This window comes from Dicentrarchus labrax, unplaced genomic scaffold (genome assembly GCF_905237075.1).
Source record: "Dicentrarchus labrax unplaced genomic scaffold, dlabrax2021, whole genome shotgun sequence".
In the NCBI taxonomy this organism is placed as follows: domain Eukaryota; kingdom Metazoa; phylum Chordata; class Actinopteri; family Moronidae; genus Dicentrarchus; species Dicentrarchus labrax.
In genome coordinates, this window is record NW_026136715.1 from 18,183,248 (window position 1) to 18,202,277 (window position 19,030).

At 39.9% G+C, this 19,030-nt stretch overlaps 1 protein-coding gene across 2 annotated transcripts in view; it reads left to right on the forward strand.

The window, feature by feature from the left end:
* The window catches only part of cntn3a.1 (contactin 3a, tandem duplicate 1), a 77,231-nt gene that overhangs the window by 35,563 nt on the left and 22,638 nt on the right, over positions 1 to 19,030 (forward strand). Inside the window, exons 6-11 of one of the 2 annotated variants that reach the window (XM_051424658.1) lie at positions 5,287 to 5,490; positions 6,328 to 6,430; positions 6,793 to 6,977; positions 9,649 to 9,788; positions 14,271 to 14,403; positions 17,236 to 17,386. In XM_051424658.1, coding sequence (XP_051280618.1) covers positions 5,287 to 5,490; positions 6,328 to 6,430; positions 6,793 to 6,977; positions 9,649 to 9,788; positions 14,271 to 14,403; positions 17,236 to 17,386 — 916 coding nt within the window. The remainder of the gene's footprint in view (positions 1 to 5,286; positions 5,491 to 6,327; positions 6,431 to 6,792; positions 6,978 to 9,648; positions 9,789 to 14,270; positions 14,404 to 17,235; positions 17,387 to 19,030) is intronic. The other variant, XM_051424659.1, reaches the window with a different exon arrangement.

Genomic DNA, 19,030 nt, shown 5'->3' on the forward strand with positions numbered 1-19,030 from the left:
ATGATCCATTTTCTGACAATATTCTCAGTAGCTGTCATTGTAGATTATGCCTATTGATGGAGATGAGGATGCTGAGATGTGCTTTAGGATGAATCATCTCCAATTTTCTAATCTTCTATCTTTGCTGAAAGGCTAGCCTGACCATACTGTATCTGCTATGGTAATGTACCCCATCTAGTTTTGGTTCGATGCTCTCACATTCATACATACACCCACACACTTAACAGTCACATTGTCTTGTCCTCATTTAGCCCCTTTCTTAAACTGCAACTATGAAAGGCTATACTGTACCTAATCACAGAAGGAGGGCTGCAGCTAATGATTATTTTCGATCTACAAATGATTTTTCATGATCATGGTCAGTAAGCAAATTGTGAAAACTGCCCATCACAAGTCCCCAGATGCAATGATGGTGTTTTGAAATGTGTCTTTTTGTCCAAAACCCAAATATATTCAGTTTATTATCACAGGAGATTAAGAAACCCAGAAAATGTTTACATTTGAGAGGCTTAAACCAGTAATCTTTTTGCTGAAAATGTATAATTTTTTTCTGTTTATCAAATAATCAAATAATTGATTAATTAACTTGTGAAGAAAGGTAAATATATAATGTAATATTAATGCAAGTATGAACTGTAGGAAATGTTTTTTTAAAAAGAGAAAAACATGGACAAAGTGGGCAAAAATACTATTTAGACAGAAAAATAACATTATAAAAAACGTTGAAAATATCTTGGAAAAAGTGAGATGCATTCATGGCAATTATATGGATACATTAGAAACCTGAATATGCCCTGACAAATAATGAAAATCCAGACGTGCATTTAAATAGACTCCCACAGTGTTGAAAAAGTGAGAAACATGCTCTCATAAAGGGTGACAGGACATAATTCATGATCCACACAATACAGCCTTAGACAAGGATCTGCCTCATCTCCCCTTTAAAGGATTTCAATATCCCATGCATGATTCAGGAAGCCATTATTTCATTTTAACGATGCCTCAAAACCCAAGACAGCCGCAGGAATTAGTTTGGTGCGGCCAGGATGTTCTAAAACTGTAAGACAGTTTGAAGTTGTGCTTAAAAAATGACCAAAATATTGTCAAATATCTAAGAGGAGCTCCAGCGGCTTTGCTCCACTGTGCTGTACTGTATATGCATTAGATGTCGGTCTGTGCCATCTTTTGCTTTGAAAGGGGTCTGAATGACTGTAGTGAGTCCAGGACCTAATGCATCTGACCTCCTTTCACTAATGGAAATCCGGCCTTTTAGATTTACTCAAGGCTGAAATCACTTGTTCTTTCTATGCAGTGCATCTACCCCAAAACAGAGGCTGCTCGCTGGCTGGTAACAACACACATAGCTTGCAGGGATTTTTCCCATGTGCGTGACCTCAGCCATTTCATAGAGTGAACTTGTTGTGTGTTATGAATACAGATAGGTAGACCTGGTTAATGGCTGTTAGAGTCTAGGGAACAGACTTGTGCATACAAACTTTGACATAAGTTGTGCACAACCCTAAACCTTGATATAATACACACTCTGGATTCAGCATGTCCTTGGCCTGTCATGTTCCATTTCTCTTCCCTCCTCTTAGATCATTAAGGTGGAATTGATGCTGCCTGTTCATTATACAAGGGCTAAATGGAACCACAATGAAAATCTGTCACTCACTGTCAGTCATGATTGCATTATTCCATTACCGCCCAGCCACAGAAGGCTCTCAAGTCAAATAATCAACTACAACCATTGGTGCTTTCCACTTCCTATTTCCTGCTTCCTGTTTCTCACCATGAATCTTTAACTAACCAATTAGTAACCTCTTATTTGCTGTTGTTTCAGTTTGTCGTGCCCTGCACTATTGGAAGATATTGTTTCAAAAACAGACATTAAATATACATGATCTTGTCAGGATGAGAGCTGGGATATATTATTTAGGGGAGAGAGGATATTACAGCTGCTCCCTCTGTGGTCGGCTGGATCAAGCCAAGAAGTTAGGGTTGATACAAGTCACTGAGCCAGGGATGGAGTTCGTGGCAGGAGAAACCACAAGACATAGCCTACATGTTGAAATTGAAACACAACTCCTCCTATTATGTGTCTCAAATCAGTCTCCGAAACATTTTGGCAAATACACAAATTTGCTTTCCTGAGTTATATTATAAGATCGAAACCACTCTCATGTCTGTTAAGTATGGAGCTGGAGCCAGGAGACGGTTAGCTTACCTTAGCATAAATACTAAAACGGGTGATTACAGTTAGCCTGGCTCTCTCCAAAGGTAAGACATCTAAAAAAATGCAATGTCATGTTTGTTAAATCTGTACAACAACTAAAGCGAAAGTTTTTCTTTTTTTTTAAACAGGAGGCTTTCACTGGTTTCCTGGCAACCTCACAGACTCTGCTACCGTATTTTCCGGACTATAGGTCACTCCGGAGTATAAGTCGCATCAGTCAAAAAATGCCTCATGAAGAGGAAAAAAACATATATAAGTCGCACCGGACTATAAGTTGCATTTGTTTAGAAGTGTATTTCACAAAATCCATGACCAAGAACAGACAGAGACTATGTAACTGGACACATAGAGGCCAAAAAGATTGAGAATTCTACCGGGAATGTTAATGAAGACGAATGAGTGAAATGAGGTGAGCTGGGCGATATGAAAGCGGCCAATTTACAATAGATTTACTGAACAGAAATGCTGATGTAGTACATGGAAATGTAGCTAAAAATGTGGAGAATGCAATGCAATCGAGCATTTTGGGCGATGTCTAGGCAAACGCCGGCAGCAGAGCAAATACTCGGGAGGCTACCTTATTTAGAAATTTATTTTACAGCATCCAAGACCAAGAACAGACATTCAATCAGGAAATGCAAGTTAAACACAATAGCACACAGAAATGAACATGCCACCGAGTCCAACAGTACCGGTAGCAAGTTCACCATCCATTAAATTCATCGTCCTCCGTGTCGCTTCTGAACATAGTTGTATATATAACGGCTCTGGTTGTTACAAGCCTAGAGCGCCTTCTCGCGGCTGTGGACGGTAATGTTTAGGCTACTCCTCGTTTCATGAATTATTATTCAAAATCATGTTAAATTTCATATATATATTGCACCTGACTATAAGTTGCAGGACCAGCCAAACTATGAAAAAAAGTGCGACTTATAGTCCGGAAAATACGGTAACTAGTCCATCACATTATCCTTTGTAAAACCTATATATGCTTTTGTAAGGATTAAACAAACAAGACATTATTCATCATTAGTTTGTGACCTGTGGGCAAATGTTTTTTTACTTTGGACGGACCCAGGCTAACTGTTTCCCCTGTTTCCAGTATGCTAAGCTAACCAAATCTCCTTGGTGCAGCTTCATGTTTAGAGACATAGTGAGACAAAGAGTGGTATCAATCTTCAAATCTAACTCTCGACAACAACGAAATATAAGAATGTTTTTTCCGAGCAGCTAACAGCAGGGTTAGATTTTATATATTGTAAAAGTTCATTATAACTGTCAAAATGTGGAACCCTGGAAAGGGGGAAACATTGATATAATTGGCAGAAAACAGATAGACAGGTGTGTTTACTCTGTGTGATCGATCTCATGTTGTGTTCTTGGGATGATCGCAAGGTCAGGTTGTCCTCTACCAGTCCAACCCACATAAAAAAATCCTGCTCTGTACTTGATAAAAAGGTAGCATCCTAACATGTACCTCACAAGTTCTTAAGATTCTACGTCAAGTTGTGATTTGCCAGGTTTGCAGTAATATGTTAAAGCCCACACCTCCTCTTGCCCCCTAAAGAGCAGAAGTGAGGAGTACTGAGTCAGTAGATGAGTGTCCAACTGACATCTCAATTATTCCCTGTACTGTAGTGCAGAGTCATCGCTTAGACAAGTTTTTACCAACGGCCAAGATTGCTTTTGGGACAGGGATGCAATATGGTCCAGAGCAATCTATCCTTGTGTCAATATGTCAAAACACCATCATTCCTTTTTATAATGCTGCTGATTGTTAGTGCAAAGCCTCTCTGACTGCACTCCATTTGGTTGATAGTACTGGGAGCCTTTCCCAGAAGCTTGTTATCATGGATGATGAATAGTAGACTAGGTGGTACCTCACTGAATAACACGATCTGTAATACATTGGTTTTATTGGGCATTATACAGTTTTTTTATGCAGGATCTGCAGCTTAAAGGTTGATTTAAGGTCCTCCACTGCTACATGACAGCCACAAAGGGAGGTGCTCGTTGTTGTTTTTTTCTGTGCAACCACTGTCTCTGTGTTTTAAAATATATTCTTGTTAAGTAATAAATCCCATTAAGAGGTATGAAAATAACTTGGAAGGAATAAAGGGCATGAAATGAAATAAAACAAAGCATAATTTAATGATACAGTGGTAATACAATTACAGACTTTACACTGGGTGAGTTTTCTTGCAGTAGTATAAATGTAACACTCTCTTTATACGCACATGGAAATTCTGCCAGAACAACCACAGCCCTCAGCCGTCGCCAGACCAAAAACTGCAAAGGACTGCCTTTGTGGCGGCGTGCTACTTCAGGTACCAGAGAGAGAATGAAATATCATCCAGGAAGGCTGGTTTGAGTAATAAGTCCATGTCTTGTAACGCTTAACAGACAACTCTGGAAAGTTATCATTACAACACCCAATGTTTCCTCCCTTGCAATGTTCATACAGTCATGTTTGGTCAACACACTGTATTTGCCAGATAATTTGAGTTCTCTAATTCAGGTCCCGTAAAAACTATTAATTGAAATGAGTGAGCACTGCAGGCTCCGGTTTTATCCCAGTGTCACTGGATGAGACATAGATGCCTTGCTCAACGGTGCTTCATGGTCTTAAGAAAGGAAAGCGACATGAAATCACCACCCTGCTTCTCATTTAAAAAAACAACAAAACTAAGTCATGCATGCCAAAGCAGGAAAAGACCACAGCATCCCTGCTTTGGATGTAAACCCATCATACTTTCATCATCATCACTCCTGCACAGTGAACCTGTGAAACTTTTGCCATATTAAGAGCATTCGTCCCACAGTGAGTAAGAGTAATTGCTCTTCAATTATAAATTGTGTTTTTAATCATGGAAGGCTGGCACTCAGTCCAATCCACTAATTGCTTTATCCCTGAAGGCATCCGCTCACCCTGAAGTGATGAGACTGCTGATGAAGCACACATTATCTGTATATGGGTATAGATGATGTATAAACAGAATATGTGTTTTTGACTTGCCCTGTGTGCCTCACATCTCTGCCTTTGTTCACAGAACTTACCTTCACATGGATCTTCAATGAATACCCATCGTTTGTCATCCAGGACACGCGGCGATTTGTATCCCAGAAGACAGGCAACCTCTACATCGCCAAAGTTGAACCCTCTGATGTGGGCAACTACACTTGTGTAGTTACCAACACAGTCACCAAAAGCAATGTTCAAGGACCACCAACTCCTCTAGTGCTGCGGGTTGATGGTATTTACCCTACTTACTATACATAGAGAGCAAAGTAGAGCCATAGTGATGGATTGTGTTTTTTTTTGGAAATCAAAATTTGAGGCAGTGCCTCAACTTTCAAATTGCAGGTGCAGTGACTTTAATTAGCAATAGCCTGGCGAGCTAACAAGTTTTAGAGCTGAAAGTTTTAGCTGGCGACCATCGATTTTGCCAGCTGCTGGCTAACCATTGCCAGCAGATTTAATCATCTGTGTTTGTGACTTGGCTTACAAAAAAAACCTTTTTGCCGTTATGTGGTTAGTGTGTTCACTATTATACTTTTATTCTCAGACAATGATGATTGGGAAAGAAAACACTACTCTGTTGTTATGAAATTTGAAAGGATAGAAACTAGACTGAAAGAGTGGTGAGTCTTTTGGTTAAATAATGTAGCCAATCACATTATCAAGGTTTTCCTTCTGGTTTGGCTAGTGCCAACCTCATGAGATGAGCAACTGCATCAATTCATCTGATTCTTTTCATGTTAAAACAAAATTTTTTGTAATTGTTTGTGTATGTATTACTAGATGTTTGATGATATGTAGACAACTAATACAGGCCAGGAGTGTACTTTATAGAAAATAATTGGATTTTAAATCACAATCCCAAAAGTGGTCAGAAAAAAAACAAAACAATTTGATATTCTCTCCAGAGCCCTTGGACACAGTATAGAGGTATAATTTGTTTCAGCTAACACAGTCATGACTTAAACTTTGTTTTGATTTTGTTTCTGTGTGACCTTTTCAAGCTTTGGGCTGAAAAAATTCCCTTCAGACATGCGTGGCATCATTTCTGTATTTCTCTCTGTATCTCCAGGTGTGATGGGCGAATACGAGCCAAAGATCGAAGTGCAGTTCCCTGAAGTTGTCCCCGTCGCTAAGAGCTCAACTGTCAAACTGGAATGTTTTGCACTTGGAAAGTATGTCCCACTGTGTATTATTATACCACAGTCATAACTACACAATTAGGTGTTTACTGTACCAATCGGAGCTGCATGGTAATGTGTGAGGACCCTGTGCAGTGAATTTTTTGAGCAGAATATTTCACATATTAATTCTTATTAAGTCTTTCTAGTGCTGTACATCCGGAATACACAGAAGAAAAACTCACCAGTTAATGTTTGAGGTTAATTAAAGATTGGCTTGCTTTATCAGTGTTTCTCTGTAATTATTTGTATAATATATGTGTCTTCGACGAAGCTAACTCCCGAGATTAAACAATCTTCAGCAGTATTTTTCATTTTGTGGCCTTGCTGTGTGTGTTGTATTTTCATGCTTTTAGCCCAGTGCCAACTATCAGCTGGAGAAGAGTGGATGGAGCCTCTTTTGGCAGGAAGGTGGACATAAATAAAGCCAGCGGAGTTTTAGAGATCCCTTACTTCCAGCAGGAGGATGCAGGGATGTATGAATGTGTGGCTGAAAACAGCAGAGGAAGAAACTCGGTTAAAGGAAAGCTGTCTTTCTATGGTGAGTAGGAGGATGGTTTTCAATGACTTTGATCTAAAACTGACGTTTCTTGTCTTGGGAAAACATTTCTTATGGCTTCAACTTGTCAGTCGTCTTCCTAACATATCATGTACATTTATAGACTTTTACCACATCTTCTACCCATTGATTCATGGCCTCAAAGCTTCACTACTGCTGAGCCTGATTGAAACTCTTGCAGAATAAAAGTGCAGCTTTGTTGTGAGTCTAACAAAAAGTTTAATTTGTTGTCATGCAATCTGTAGCTTTTATTAGAACCCATATATAACTGCATCATATAGTGGAATGTGGTAATAAATTAACCTATTACCAGTAGTTCATTTCTGACAAGCTCTTTATTGTGCCAGCGGCTAACATGGGGCCGTAGCACACAGATTTATACCACCTTTCAGGGAGAGGTGATTTTTCCCTCACCAACACTGGACTTATGGGCCATATTCTGAGAGTGCTTTTAATGGCCCTTGATGAAGGATTTTTATGGTTTCTCTCTCCATTATTTTGCAGTTTATGCATTGATGATGTCTGCCCACAAGACCCTGTAGGGCTGTGCTTCACTGAAATCATCAAATCCAGATTTTTCTTCTTGTGAAGGAGGATGCCTTTGATATGATAATACAGGGTTTTTTAGAGGCACCTGTGGGTAAGATAAAATGCTCACAGTATCTAGGCTGTGGATTAAACTTGCTTTACTTTCAAGAGAAGTGCATAGTTCATAGAGCAATATAGCATCACAGCACTGGTCCTTGCTGAGTTAGAGGTCCGAAAATAATGGAAGTGTTAATTTTAGGGTCATAACTTTTGTGCAACTTGTAGCTATCCCTGTCTTGATACTATGTTGCATGGCCTCTGCACATTTCCTCTGCTGTAGTTGTGTGGAAGTCATGTTTCTCCTTGTAAGATTTAAGTCCTGTCTCATCTCAAAGCCGCGCAGACTGGCCGGCTGCCAGGTGATAAAAATCTGTAATCTCATTTTAAACTCCCATAGACAGGAGCTTGTGGGACATCCATCAACTCTATAGAAGAATAGGAGAATCAATAGGGGGATGTGGTGATTGTGACACCCAACCAATGCGAACACAGGAACAATAAGGGGTGGCCTCTCTTTCGATTTCCTCACTTAATTGTCCTTCTGTAGTTCCAGGGGATTTATGAAATTAGATCATGGTTTAGCAGTTGACTGCATTTGAATGGGATGACACGCAAGTCACAGATTGACTATGTATAGAAGTATCATGTCTTCCCTTCTATTATGTTATCTCTGGTGGTCTAATTTGTAGTATTGTTAACAGGGTGTCATGTAGCATTTGTTTCTGTATAGTGATGTATTTTCAATTCAGTACTGCTCGCTCGTTTCCGAAAATATTTATTATGCAATTTCTTCTAATAGAAAGAGCATAAATAGAGCTTGTTTTTTATAACATAATATTATATCAGTTCTCAAATAGGGCTGCCAAACACTTCCTCTCTGTAAGCCTTTTAAATATCATTTGAATGAGTCTTCTTACCAAGTAAAATACTCTTCAGGCAATGCATGCAGCACTGTTACCGAAGATAGGAAATACAAAGAGAAATAATGAGCAAGAAACACCTTCATTTGTTTTGAAACACACAGTTGTTGTCTTTATGCTTCCAGGCACTTTTTTTTTTGTCATCTAATAGTTTCATGATTTTGCCTTCTAATGTTGACAAGAATATGGTTCCTGAACACGATTTAAAAACTGGACAAAACCTTTATCCCCTTCAGGGCTCCACAGAGCACCTCAATATAGATTTGAACAGATTCGCACGTAACACCAATAGACACTACCTATCACCTGGTGATAGTCTATTTTGTATGAAGAAACCGTTGGTTTAAGTCCCTGTGTGGGTGAGTTTTTGCCCTGCTAAAAAGTCCTTGACACAGAATGTACTGCTGATACAGTTCCAGCTGTGACTGTACTCTCATGCTGTTTAAATCGAGAAAATGTAATTTCATCATTAATATTATTTTTATAATTATTATTACATTACCAAAGTAACACAGCTAGGCTGGCAGACAGACCCACTCAAGTGCCTTGTTCCCCTTGAACCTGGAAGGGCATCCTGTATTTATGTGGGTGCTTCATAAGGGCCATAAATCTTCTTACACTGTCGCCAGAGATAAGGTGTTTGTCATTTATGTGACACCAGGACCACCATCATAAATATAGAGGCATTTCCTCTGGATTTCAAAAGACAAAAAGGGAATATAACCGATATTATTAACTGCATTGATAAAAAAGAATGACAGCCATTGTCAGCATTGCAAGAAATACAATACAGCCAGTAAACCAGATTCTTGTAAAAGAAATGCATCAGTATAGCTAAGCTGGTTGTAGCAAATCCATTTGCTTATCATTTAGCTTTTAACCCCATAGTGAATGATTTCAGTCACTATTGATCCTCATGTCAAGCTGATACAGTTGTTTTTATTTATATATTTTCAAGTAGAGGTTAGCTTTGGGTTAATTGGAAGTGGATTTATGATTTGTGCCCTTGGATGCTTCCTTAATGAACTAATTGCCCGCTTGGTTGGTCCATTGATTTATTCTAAAACTGCTGCGTACTGGTAATGCTCAAGCATTTGTGTAGCGTCAAAGTGTTAATTTACAGTATGTGGTGTGTGACCTCGCAGCTGCTCCTCACTTGACTGAGAAGCCTCAGGATGTTCAGAAGACCATTGATGACACTCTGGTGTGGGAGTGCAAAGCCAGTGCCAAGCCCAAACCCTCATACCGCTGGCTGAAGAACGGAGAGCCTCTGGACCCCATGGAAGTAAGAGATTCTTCTTAATAGAGTTGTTTAATTGCTTTTAACGACACAAAAACAAACATATGAACAAAATGAACATGAGAATGATCCACAATGCAGTATTAACCCCCTGATATCACCACGCTTTCATATTGTAGTGCCAAATAATAGAACATTTTTGGTAGAATAATCAAATATTCTAGTTAAAATTATGGTTTTGCAAATCACCTGCTGGCAAAGCTCCACCCACTTCTTTGCAGTTTTCAAACATAATTTACCACTTTATCATTCTCATCCACATTTAAGCCAGAAGCCACCATGTTTGTCCCCCAGACAACTATACCTTTTGCATATTGTACATCTGTGTCTGTGAGATCTGTGCTTGGTAAAAGAAAATAAATAAATAACAATTTATTTGTTTAACTTCAGATTAAATCAACAGCCAGTCTTATAAAGGTGTGCAACATTCTTTTGTTAACAAACTGATTGCTGAGGCTCAATCTAACCGGCTTGCATTTAAATGGTTGTTATTGTTAGCAGAGTGTCAATATTATTTTCAATATAACACCCCCTAGGCAGCTGAGTTGGTGAAGATAAACATAATTTAATGTGTAAGATGAAAGATGATAAGATTACAGTCGATTCCGAACCATCTTAGTTGAAGGATGCACTGTGTTTTGGATTCATTTTGCTTAGAAGCAAATAATGGTTCCAACTCATAGGCTTGTACTTGGCAAGAACATGTCACTTTGAAAAGACTGTATTTGCTTGGGACTAAATTTGGCATCAAAAGTGTGTGTGTGTATGTGGGGGGAGGGTGTTTGTTTGTGTTTTGCAAAGAAGCCAAAGTGATGCCATTTTCTGCCTGTCATCAACCAGGGACTCTGTCGACAATTTAGCGCTCAATCTCTCCTATCTGCTACTCTCAATTTTATCATTAAGTCTCTTCTCTCTGGGGAGGGTGAAAATGCCTTATCATCCAAAATATATTTCACATTTAGGCAATTTGCCTTGTTTTGTGTTATTGTGCTGCTGCAGTGAGTGCTTTCTGCCTAAAAAAGAACAGCTCCAGTGAATCGCAGTCTCCGATAGTGTTTGGATTGGTTAATGAGCCCAAAACCAGATGTTGGACATGTCTTAAAAGGGGGGCAGGTGGGTTTAGTTTTCTCTAACTTCAATTGAAAGCTGAGATTAATATCTGAAATTTGGGGCACTTTAATTGGAGAACTGAATCACAGTGCACATGCAGTGAAGAAGATTACAGAGTTTTACACTCTAAATGGTTAGCCATAATGACACAGTAGTAGTTATCTACAAATCCTGTATGTGCAGCAAGTCAAATTTTAATCAGTATAAATAGACATCATCGTCATAAACGTTTCCCCTCTCTGTCATTTATGGCTGTCATGTTATGTGTTAATTTTGAAGGGCTGACAAAGGTCGCTTCCTCTATTTGCCTCACATCCTTAACCACACGAAACCCTTATCACTCCACCTGCATCTCCAGTATTGATTTGTAAATAACATTGTAGAAATTCCTTTAGTGGGTGGCCAAGGTAACATATTCTCTGTACATGTGGCTATATTAATGAGGTGGTGTGTTACCATTTTCAAAATGCCACCGTCAACAGCGGCAACAGTAAATCAATTTCCAAACCCAAAGGTCAGCGATGTAGAGAAAGAAAGGGAGAAGGAGAGGAAGGCCAAGGGGGCCATTTGTTATTCCTCATTAGAATGGATCAGTCCTCCTCTTCCGCTCTCTCTCTCACTTTATCTCAGCATCTCTAATGCCTGATGCTCCCTTTCTCTTTCTTATGCTCTCTTTCAATCTTTTATCCTCCCACTTTTCCCTCTCTCTCTCCACCTCATTTTGGGCCTCCTCCAAGGGATTTAAATTGCGAAGAGGAGGGCTGTCACTTCAAAATGTCACCACGGTGAAACAAGGACCCACTCACGCTTGTATTTTTCCACTCCACCACCAGCTCTTAGTTACGTACATGAGTGTGTGTTTTTTGATTTTCCTACCTTCAACCTCCAAAGTCAGGGAACTGCCATCTGAGGAGTTACTGTTGTTGTAGCACACATTCAGTGCACATACTGCAATCAGGAGTAGGATCATTACATCACCGGCATACAACAAAGCATCCACGATTTGCCTTTTCACAGCTCAACTTGAAACAGTGCTGGTATCAGAGAAGAGTCAAGCATAATTAATGATAGCCATAAAGCAGACGAATGCCACCATTTGTCTCCAGTGCTAAAGAGATTGTGATAGAGCCACCACTGAGTCTCTGAGGGTTTTTAACAGGGCAGTGGGTACAGAATAGTGTAGTGTGGCACCGACCCATGCACTTACACAGATCTCTTTCATCTCTTTCATCCCCCCTGGGCCCTTGCACTGTGTAACCTAAAAAGGACCATCTATCATCTATTCAAAGTCGCTATGGCTTTCTCTCTCTCTCTCTCTCTCTCTCTCTCTCTCTCTCTCTCTCTCTCTCTCTCTCTCTTTCTCTATCATCCTTTTCCCCTTGAACACACATATAAGCACCCAGGCCCAAGCCAAAAACCCAGGGACTTGTTGTGTTCCACTTGGAAACTGCTGCATCCGTCCTCACGCAGGACCCCCTCTGGCGGCGGCTTTAGCGCCAGGTCAGCCGTGTGTCCATCGTGTCACTGGGCCTCAGAAAGAGCTCTATTTGAAGATCCTCAGCAGTGTCACTGACTGATGTTAAGGGACAGTCCTTGTCTTTTCAAGTGGCAGTGCTGTAATGATTCCAGACGACAGACAGACTGGCGGCAGGACCCTCTGGACTACTTTGTCAGTGACATTAAAAGGTCCGGCTACACTCAATGGGAAAGATCAAGGGCAAGAACAATGAGTGCTGCCACACTTAAATTGACACAACTATAAAAAGGAAGCAGAAAGAAGTGCCAAACCTTGTAAAGGTCAAAAGGAGCAGTGGGAAGAGAAGAACTTTGTTCAGGTGTTGTTATCACTGTTTCTACTCTGTGTAGGTGTTTCTACAATTGCATGTATTTACTTTTAAACTAACAGCATCACAGGCAGAGCATATCTTTTTTCCTCTGCCACCTAACACTCTATGATACTTGGAGGCACTTAGAGAAGCACTAAATAGCCTATGTGCTGCAGCTTATTCCTAACTAATTCCTCAGTGGTTTGATTTCAACCACCGTTTGATAATGTCTCAGTGCTATGTTAAGCAGAGGGGGGTTACATCTAGTCACTGCGGGCCTATTAAGACCACAGAAAATTAGCAGTGTTTCAATTATCAACCCCCCCAAGGAGAGAAAAAGTGTGGCTAAAGCTTGAATTAGATCAGGCCATTCATCAGAATGAACACAGATGGCATCGTGGTACTTAAAATGTCCATATATAGCCCTAATTACCCACCTCAAAGTGGTTTTAGTCCAGTGTTCTTGTATTAACACCTAATATGTGATACTGTTACGACACTAATTGGACTGTTTATAAGCTTTCCTTAAAAAAAAAGATGTTACACATTTCTTACATAAAGTGAAAGTCCCGAAACAGAATATACAACATATCACATGCAGAGTTTGTGGTAAAAATAGATTAAAAAAATGCTATAACTATGTTTGGAAGAGAAAAAAATTATTTAAAGTGACCTTATATTATTTTATCCAACCCATTTTATTGACCTATAGAAAATAACAACACTAATAATGCTAGAAGCTAAGACTTGAGGGAATTATATACATAACTGGTTATCTTTATATAATAGTATTGCTATATAAAGAGGTGTCAGTTATTTTAGAGATTAATGTCAGATTTGCTAAGGGATCATCCACTGAGATCTCACAGACAATTTTTTAAGGGCCAGAGCGGCTCATGTGAATCTGAAGCAATTTACTGTAACCTGTTAGCATGCTGTTTGGGACAGAAGCTCTGAGGATTTTATCTTTCTTTCTCAACAGAGGCTGGTTTAACTTATCTCTTAGCTCCACTGATCAATATTTTTTATATTAACAATGGATCCGATGACTGCATGTAATCTGAAAGGGATTACTGTTGTGACAAACCCACAGGGGATTATCACCCACTGTACACTACCTCCCCAGCAACATCAGACAGCCACAGTTAGCGACTAACTGGAGACCCAGATATCTTTATTAGTCAGTGGAGATCAAAGAGCTAAAAGCATGGTGATTATTGGACCTAGGTGGCCAGAAACATGCCTCCAAAAGAATGCTAATGTTAATGCTTTGTGTTTGGCGCGTGTACATGACATAGCTTTTTGTTCCTCTTCCAGCAAGTGCCTAATGCAACTTTAAGCATTAGCATGGTCATGAGGCAAAAGGGAGACACAGCATGATTCTGATAACAGCACTTACATTACATATTGAGTAACCAGGGCCCTAAGTACTTGAAGGAGCGTACAACAGTTCCAGCACGTGGGAGGTCCTGATTAGATGTAAACCTTTATCTGTGTGTGTGTGTCTGTGTGTGTCTGTGTGTGTCTCTAGCAGGACAGGATTCAGGCAAATAATGGAGTGCTGACGATCAGCAGCTTGAATCTGGCCGACATTGGCATGTACCAGTGTGTGGCAGAGAACAAGCATGGCCGAATCTTCACCAACGCTGAGCTCCGAGTTATAGGTAAGTCCAAACACACAAGACTTTGTTGATTTCTGTGAATATATTCAGTGCAGTTGTTCTCGTGCCATCTCTTGAAACGCTGCTAGATAGTACATGATAGACTTTTAAATCTGGCAAGATGATTAATGTGCAGAAGCTGCCAAAATGAATACCATAGCAGTCAGCCTGGTGGGGGCGCTTTAATTGAAGGTCCACTTTTAAGGCCATTATCTCCTACACCCACAGTCTTATTTGGCAGAACATTTCTACACATGTCTGCAATTTTGCCAGTTGGATCATCAAGATAATTTTACAGAAACAATAGTATTTTTAATCTTTGCTTTTCTTCTGTTCTCTTGTATGAACAACATTTAGCAAGAAAGGCTGTATATCACTTCCAAAGGATAAACTCAACCTCCCCCTTCTATTAAAACGGAGCACATAAGAAACTAAATGTTTCTGTTCTTCCCTCCGTGTTGAGTAAATTGAGGAAAAGGCATTCGTGTCTACAATTCTTTTGCCAGTAGTTTGCCCTTAAGTGCCCATAGCTCGCTCTCATAATCAAGTGACCACATTATGCTGGTCAGCCATCAGCTGGGAAAGTGGAGATGACTGGTTTGCCTGGGGATGAACAGTTGTGTGCACTGAGAACAGCAGGAGGAACACTTTGTTAGTTATATGTTATATTGTTTAATTAGTAAATAAAATGATCTCCTGATTGTCTTTCCCCAAGTACTGCTGTGTTTAATTTAGTTTTGAGCTTCAACATATGTGGCTTACTATTTTAGAAATTAAGTCCAAACCTAATTTCCTTGCAAACTGTATTTGATATATGTTATGTAAGCAGGTAATAAAAAAAAACCCCTTGTTTTATATTCTTGTATAAGCACTCACAGCAGTTTACTGTGGCAGTTTGACACAATGGAATTAGTAAAATAAAGTATTAGGAGTCTGTCAAATCCACCTCACTTCCTGACACAGCAGCTTTAGAAGATTGTGTTTAGAAACATAACTCTGATTGGCAGCTCGACACAAAGTGAATGCATGTATGCAGGCAGAGTTGAAATGGCAGAACTCACAAAGCCTCTGAGTAGGTTTTATTTACTGTACTGTAGGTGTGTGGGTCTGAAGCAGATCAGTCTGTATATCACAGACAGCTTAAGACTTAAACCACAAATTATTATGACACCATATTGGTCACTCTTCATTATTTACTAAAGGTGCACCTCCTCACAATGATATCCTGTCCTGTATTAGAAGACGTATCTGACAGTTTATCTACTAATAAAGGCCAAAACAGCTGCACTTTGCATTCTGCACATCTTTATTAAAGTATAATGATGCAACAGTATTTATATAGTAAGTCCTGATTTTGACAGTAGAATGCAGTTTTATTCTCTATTAATCCAACAATTATTTTTATTTTTCATTTGTCTATAAGCTGTTAATAAATTGTGAAAAATACCCATCACAATTTCTCAGTCCGAGGTGACATCTGGAGCAGAAAAGATATCCTAATTTTGAAACAAAGGGGTGCACAGTAGCTCACCATGTAGGTCCAGTCCTTACCGCAGCGCCCAGGGTTTGATTCTGACCTGCGGCCATTTGCTGCATGTCGTCCCCCCTTTCCTGTCTATCTTTGCCTGTCCTATCAAATTATAGGCAAAAATAACTAAAATTGAAAAACAAAGCAGCAATTACTGCATGAGCCAGCAAATGTTTGGCATTTTCTATGATTGTATGAATTAATATTATGTAAGATGTACATTTTTTGTCAATCGACTTATCAAATCATCGACTAATCCATAAATCATCGGTCATAAAACCAAACAACAATTTAAACTCTGATGTATTGATGTAGTATTACTGTTTGACAGTGTGGAGGAGAGTAGTACTGTAGTTAAAATGTTCATTCTTTTATATATGCCACCATCATGATATCTGCATTTTTAATATTGTTCTGTAGTAAAAAACAACTCAAAAACAATACATGATAGAAATTTCCACTAGAGGACCTGTTTACATTTTGTACATTGCTACATTCATTTAACATACATGAAGATAAACACATTTTTATTAAAACTATCAGTCCTCCAACTCTGGCTTTAGGATATGAGCTCATATAAATCTCACCCATGTGTTATAAGAAGACAAGTATATGTTTTTCTGATAGAGGAAACGCTGACATTTCACACTTACTGTCGTGAAATAATTGTGAGGTGCAGTGTATCTGAATACATGTGTAACATCATGTGTATTGTTGTGTATGCACTTGCAGCGGCATGCGTTGGCAGGTGCTCAGCCATGTCAGTGGCGCCAGGCTGCGTGTTCACTTTGAAGAGCTTTCTGCTGAGTCGTTGCGCATACAAAACAGCTCCAGACGACGGCGCCTTAGTAATTAAGGCCTAAAGGAGCAGCAACAAAGCCTCCCTCTCATTTTACATTCTCTCTTTTTTGCTTCGGAGCCCCACAGCTTAATTCTTAATGCATAATGTTCCCCAAAGGAAAATTCATGGAATTGGAAAACCCACCTATTTCCAAATAAAATGTCTTCTTAAAAATGATGCAGCGTGTCTGTTGCCCTGCATTTATGTGTGCATGTGAGTCTGTCTGTGTGTGTGAAATAGATGTGTGTAGAAAGAAAAGGATGTGAGAGAGCTGACCTACCTAATGGATGGAGTGACCTGCATGTTTTTTTAGGATTCTTCTCCACTCTAATTTCCTCAATAGCTCTACCCCTTTTGCTCCTCTGTGTCCTCTGACAGTAAATTAAACCTCATCCCTGTTTTTTTGTTTACTTCTACTGTCTCCCTCACAATGCTTACATCCCTCTCTTTCCACTCTTCCTATCAGCCATCGCTCCAGACTTCTCCCAGAACTTGTTGAAGGCCCAAACTCTGGCACGACAGGGTGGCGATGTTCTGATCGAATGCAAACCCAGGATGTCTCCTCGGGGTGTGATTTCTTGGAGGAAGGGGAAGGAAGCGTTGAGAGAGAGCCACAGGTACCAGGTTTTTGTGTGGAGCAGTAGGCACAGTGTGTATGGGACCATTGTTTAGTTTGTATGCTTTACTTGCAGAATAGTATTTCATCGACTTGTTATTTTATTTTCCCCTACTTGATATTCATGGTGACAAACTGCAAAGAACAGAACCACAGTGTGACACAATACAATTTGAATTGCATAACACGTTCAGCACTCCACCACTTTCCCCCTGCTATCTACATTTCTTCCCTGAACTCCATTGTACTTTGCTGTCCTGGCTGTGCTCAGAGCTAGTTTCTGCACTGTTTACTTGAGGTAATTGGCCGTTCTTAGACTGCGGCACTTGGATCGATGCACTGATCCATCAGCTCATTAGCAGCATGTAAGGCCTGGAGGGTTATTAGAGCACAAGGCAGACGATGATCCAGGCTACCATCGAGACATGGAAGAAGCAGGTGAAATCCCCAAAAGGACTGATCAATGGCTAGCCACTGAACAACACACATTCCTGTGCAATAGTGGTGGTGACAACGGGGGAACTGGCTGGACACCTTGTTTTATTAGAAATCAGGTTAAGTACAGATCAATGCATTACCTCTGTGTGCAGGAGAGGAGAAGAAAAAGGAAAAACAAATGTTAATCAGACATGGGAAACCAATTCTCCCCCTGAAGATGTAATGCTGCAGTCAGTGATTGATCAGGATTCATGCTGGTTCTTCTCACACGGCAGCAGTCAGGGAGATATGCAGATATGGCAGCGAAGGCAGCTTTAAACAAACTTTATATCACTGGCCTTTGCTAGAAGTGAGGTGGACAGAATGCTTTCTCTGTTTCAAATGCACATTCACCAGCACAAACAGGCAATCAAGGGAGACGCCTTCATTTTCTAAAATGTCACCATTTGATGATATTTGCACTGTTGCAGTTTTCAAAAGTTTGAAACATTCAACTAGAGTAAATTGGGATGAATCAAAACGCCCTGATGTGCTATTACACTTTTAATTGCTGTTCTGTTTGGAAAAGTACTAAACAAAGTGTGATTATTTTGTTGTTGCTGTTGGAAACGGTAACTTTCAGGTGTGCTTGTATAAAACACAGTGTGCTCTACACAAATCACTCAATGCATTTCCACTTTCTGTTTGATAACATCTTTATTTTGTGCTGAAATGCACCGGCAGGAGGCAAAGCACACCTGCTGGCACATGCGGTGATGTAGCGGGGGTCCAGATTTCTCATTTGATATGGGATTAATTGTTCAACTGGCTCAGCAGCTTTTCCACGCCCAACCTCTGGGATATCCATCCTCTCCACAGTAGGGATTCAGCAGGTTTAATCATGTCTCACCTCCCTGAGTCATGCAGTATGTTAGGGTAAAAAAGGTACGATCTGATTGTTAAAACTGATGCCAGGCCAGGACATCTTGGAGAGAGATGTTTTATTTTATTGGGGTAGCAGAATCTCCACCAAGATTATGTGTTGCAAATGCCTCCTAAATGTTGGAACCAGCTTGCAAATTTATCATCCTCTTAGGTGTTGAAAGGAAAATGCATCCATACCGCAATGTGTAATATCAGTCGCGCCCATAAAGGCGAGATTCCCCATTTGAGATTTAACGTTACAGCCTTGCCCTGAAGTAGGGGAGCTGCATACAAGATATTAGGC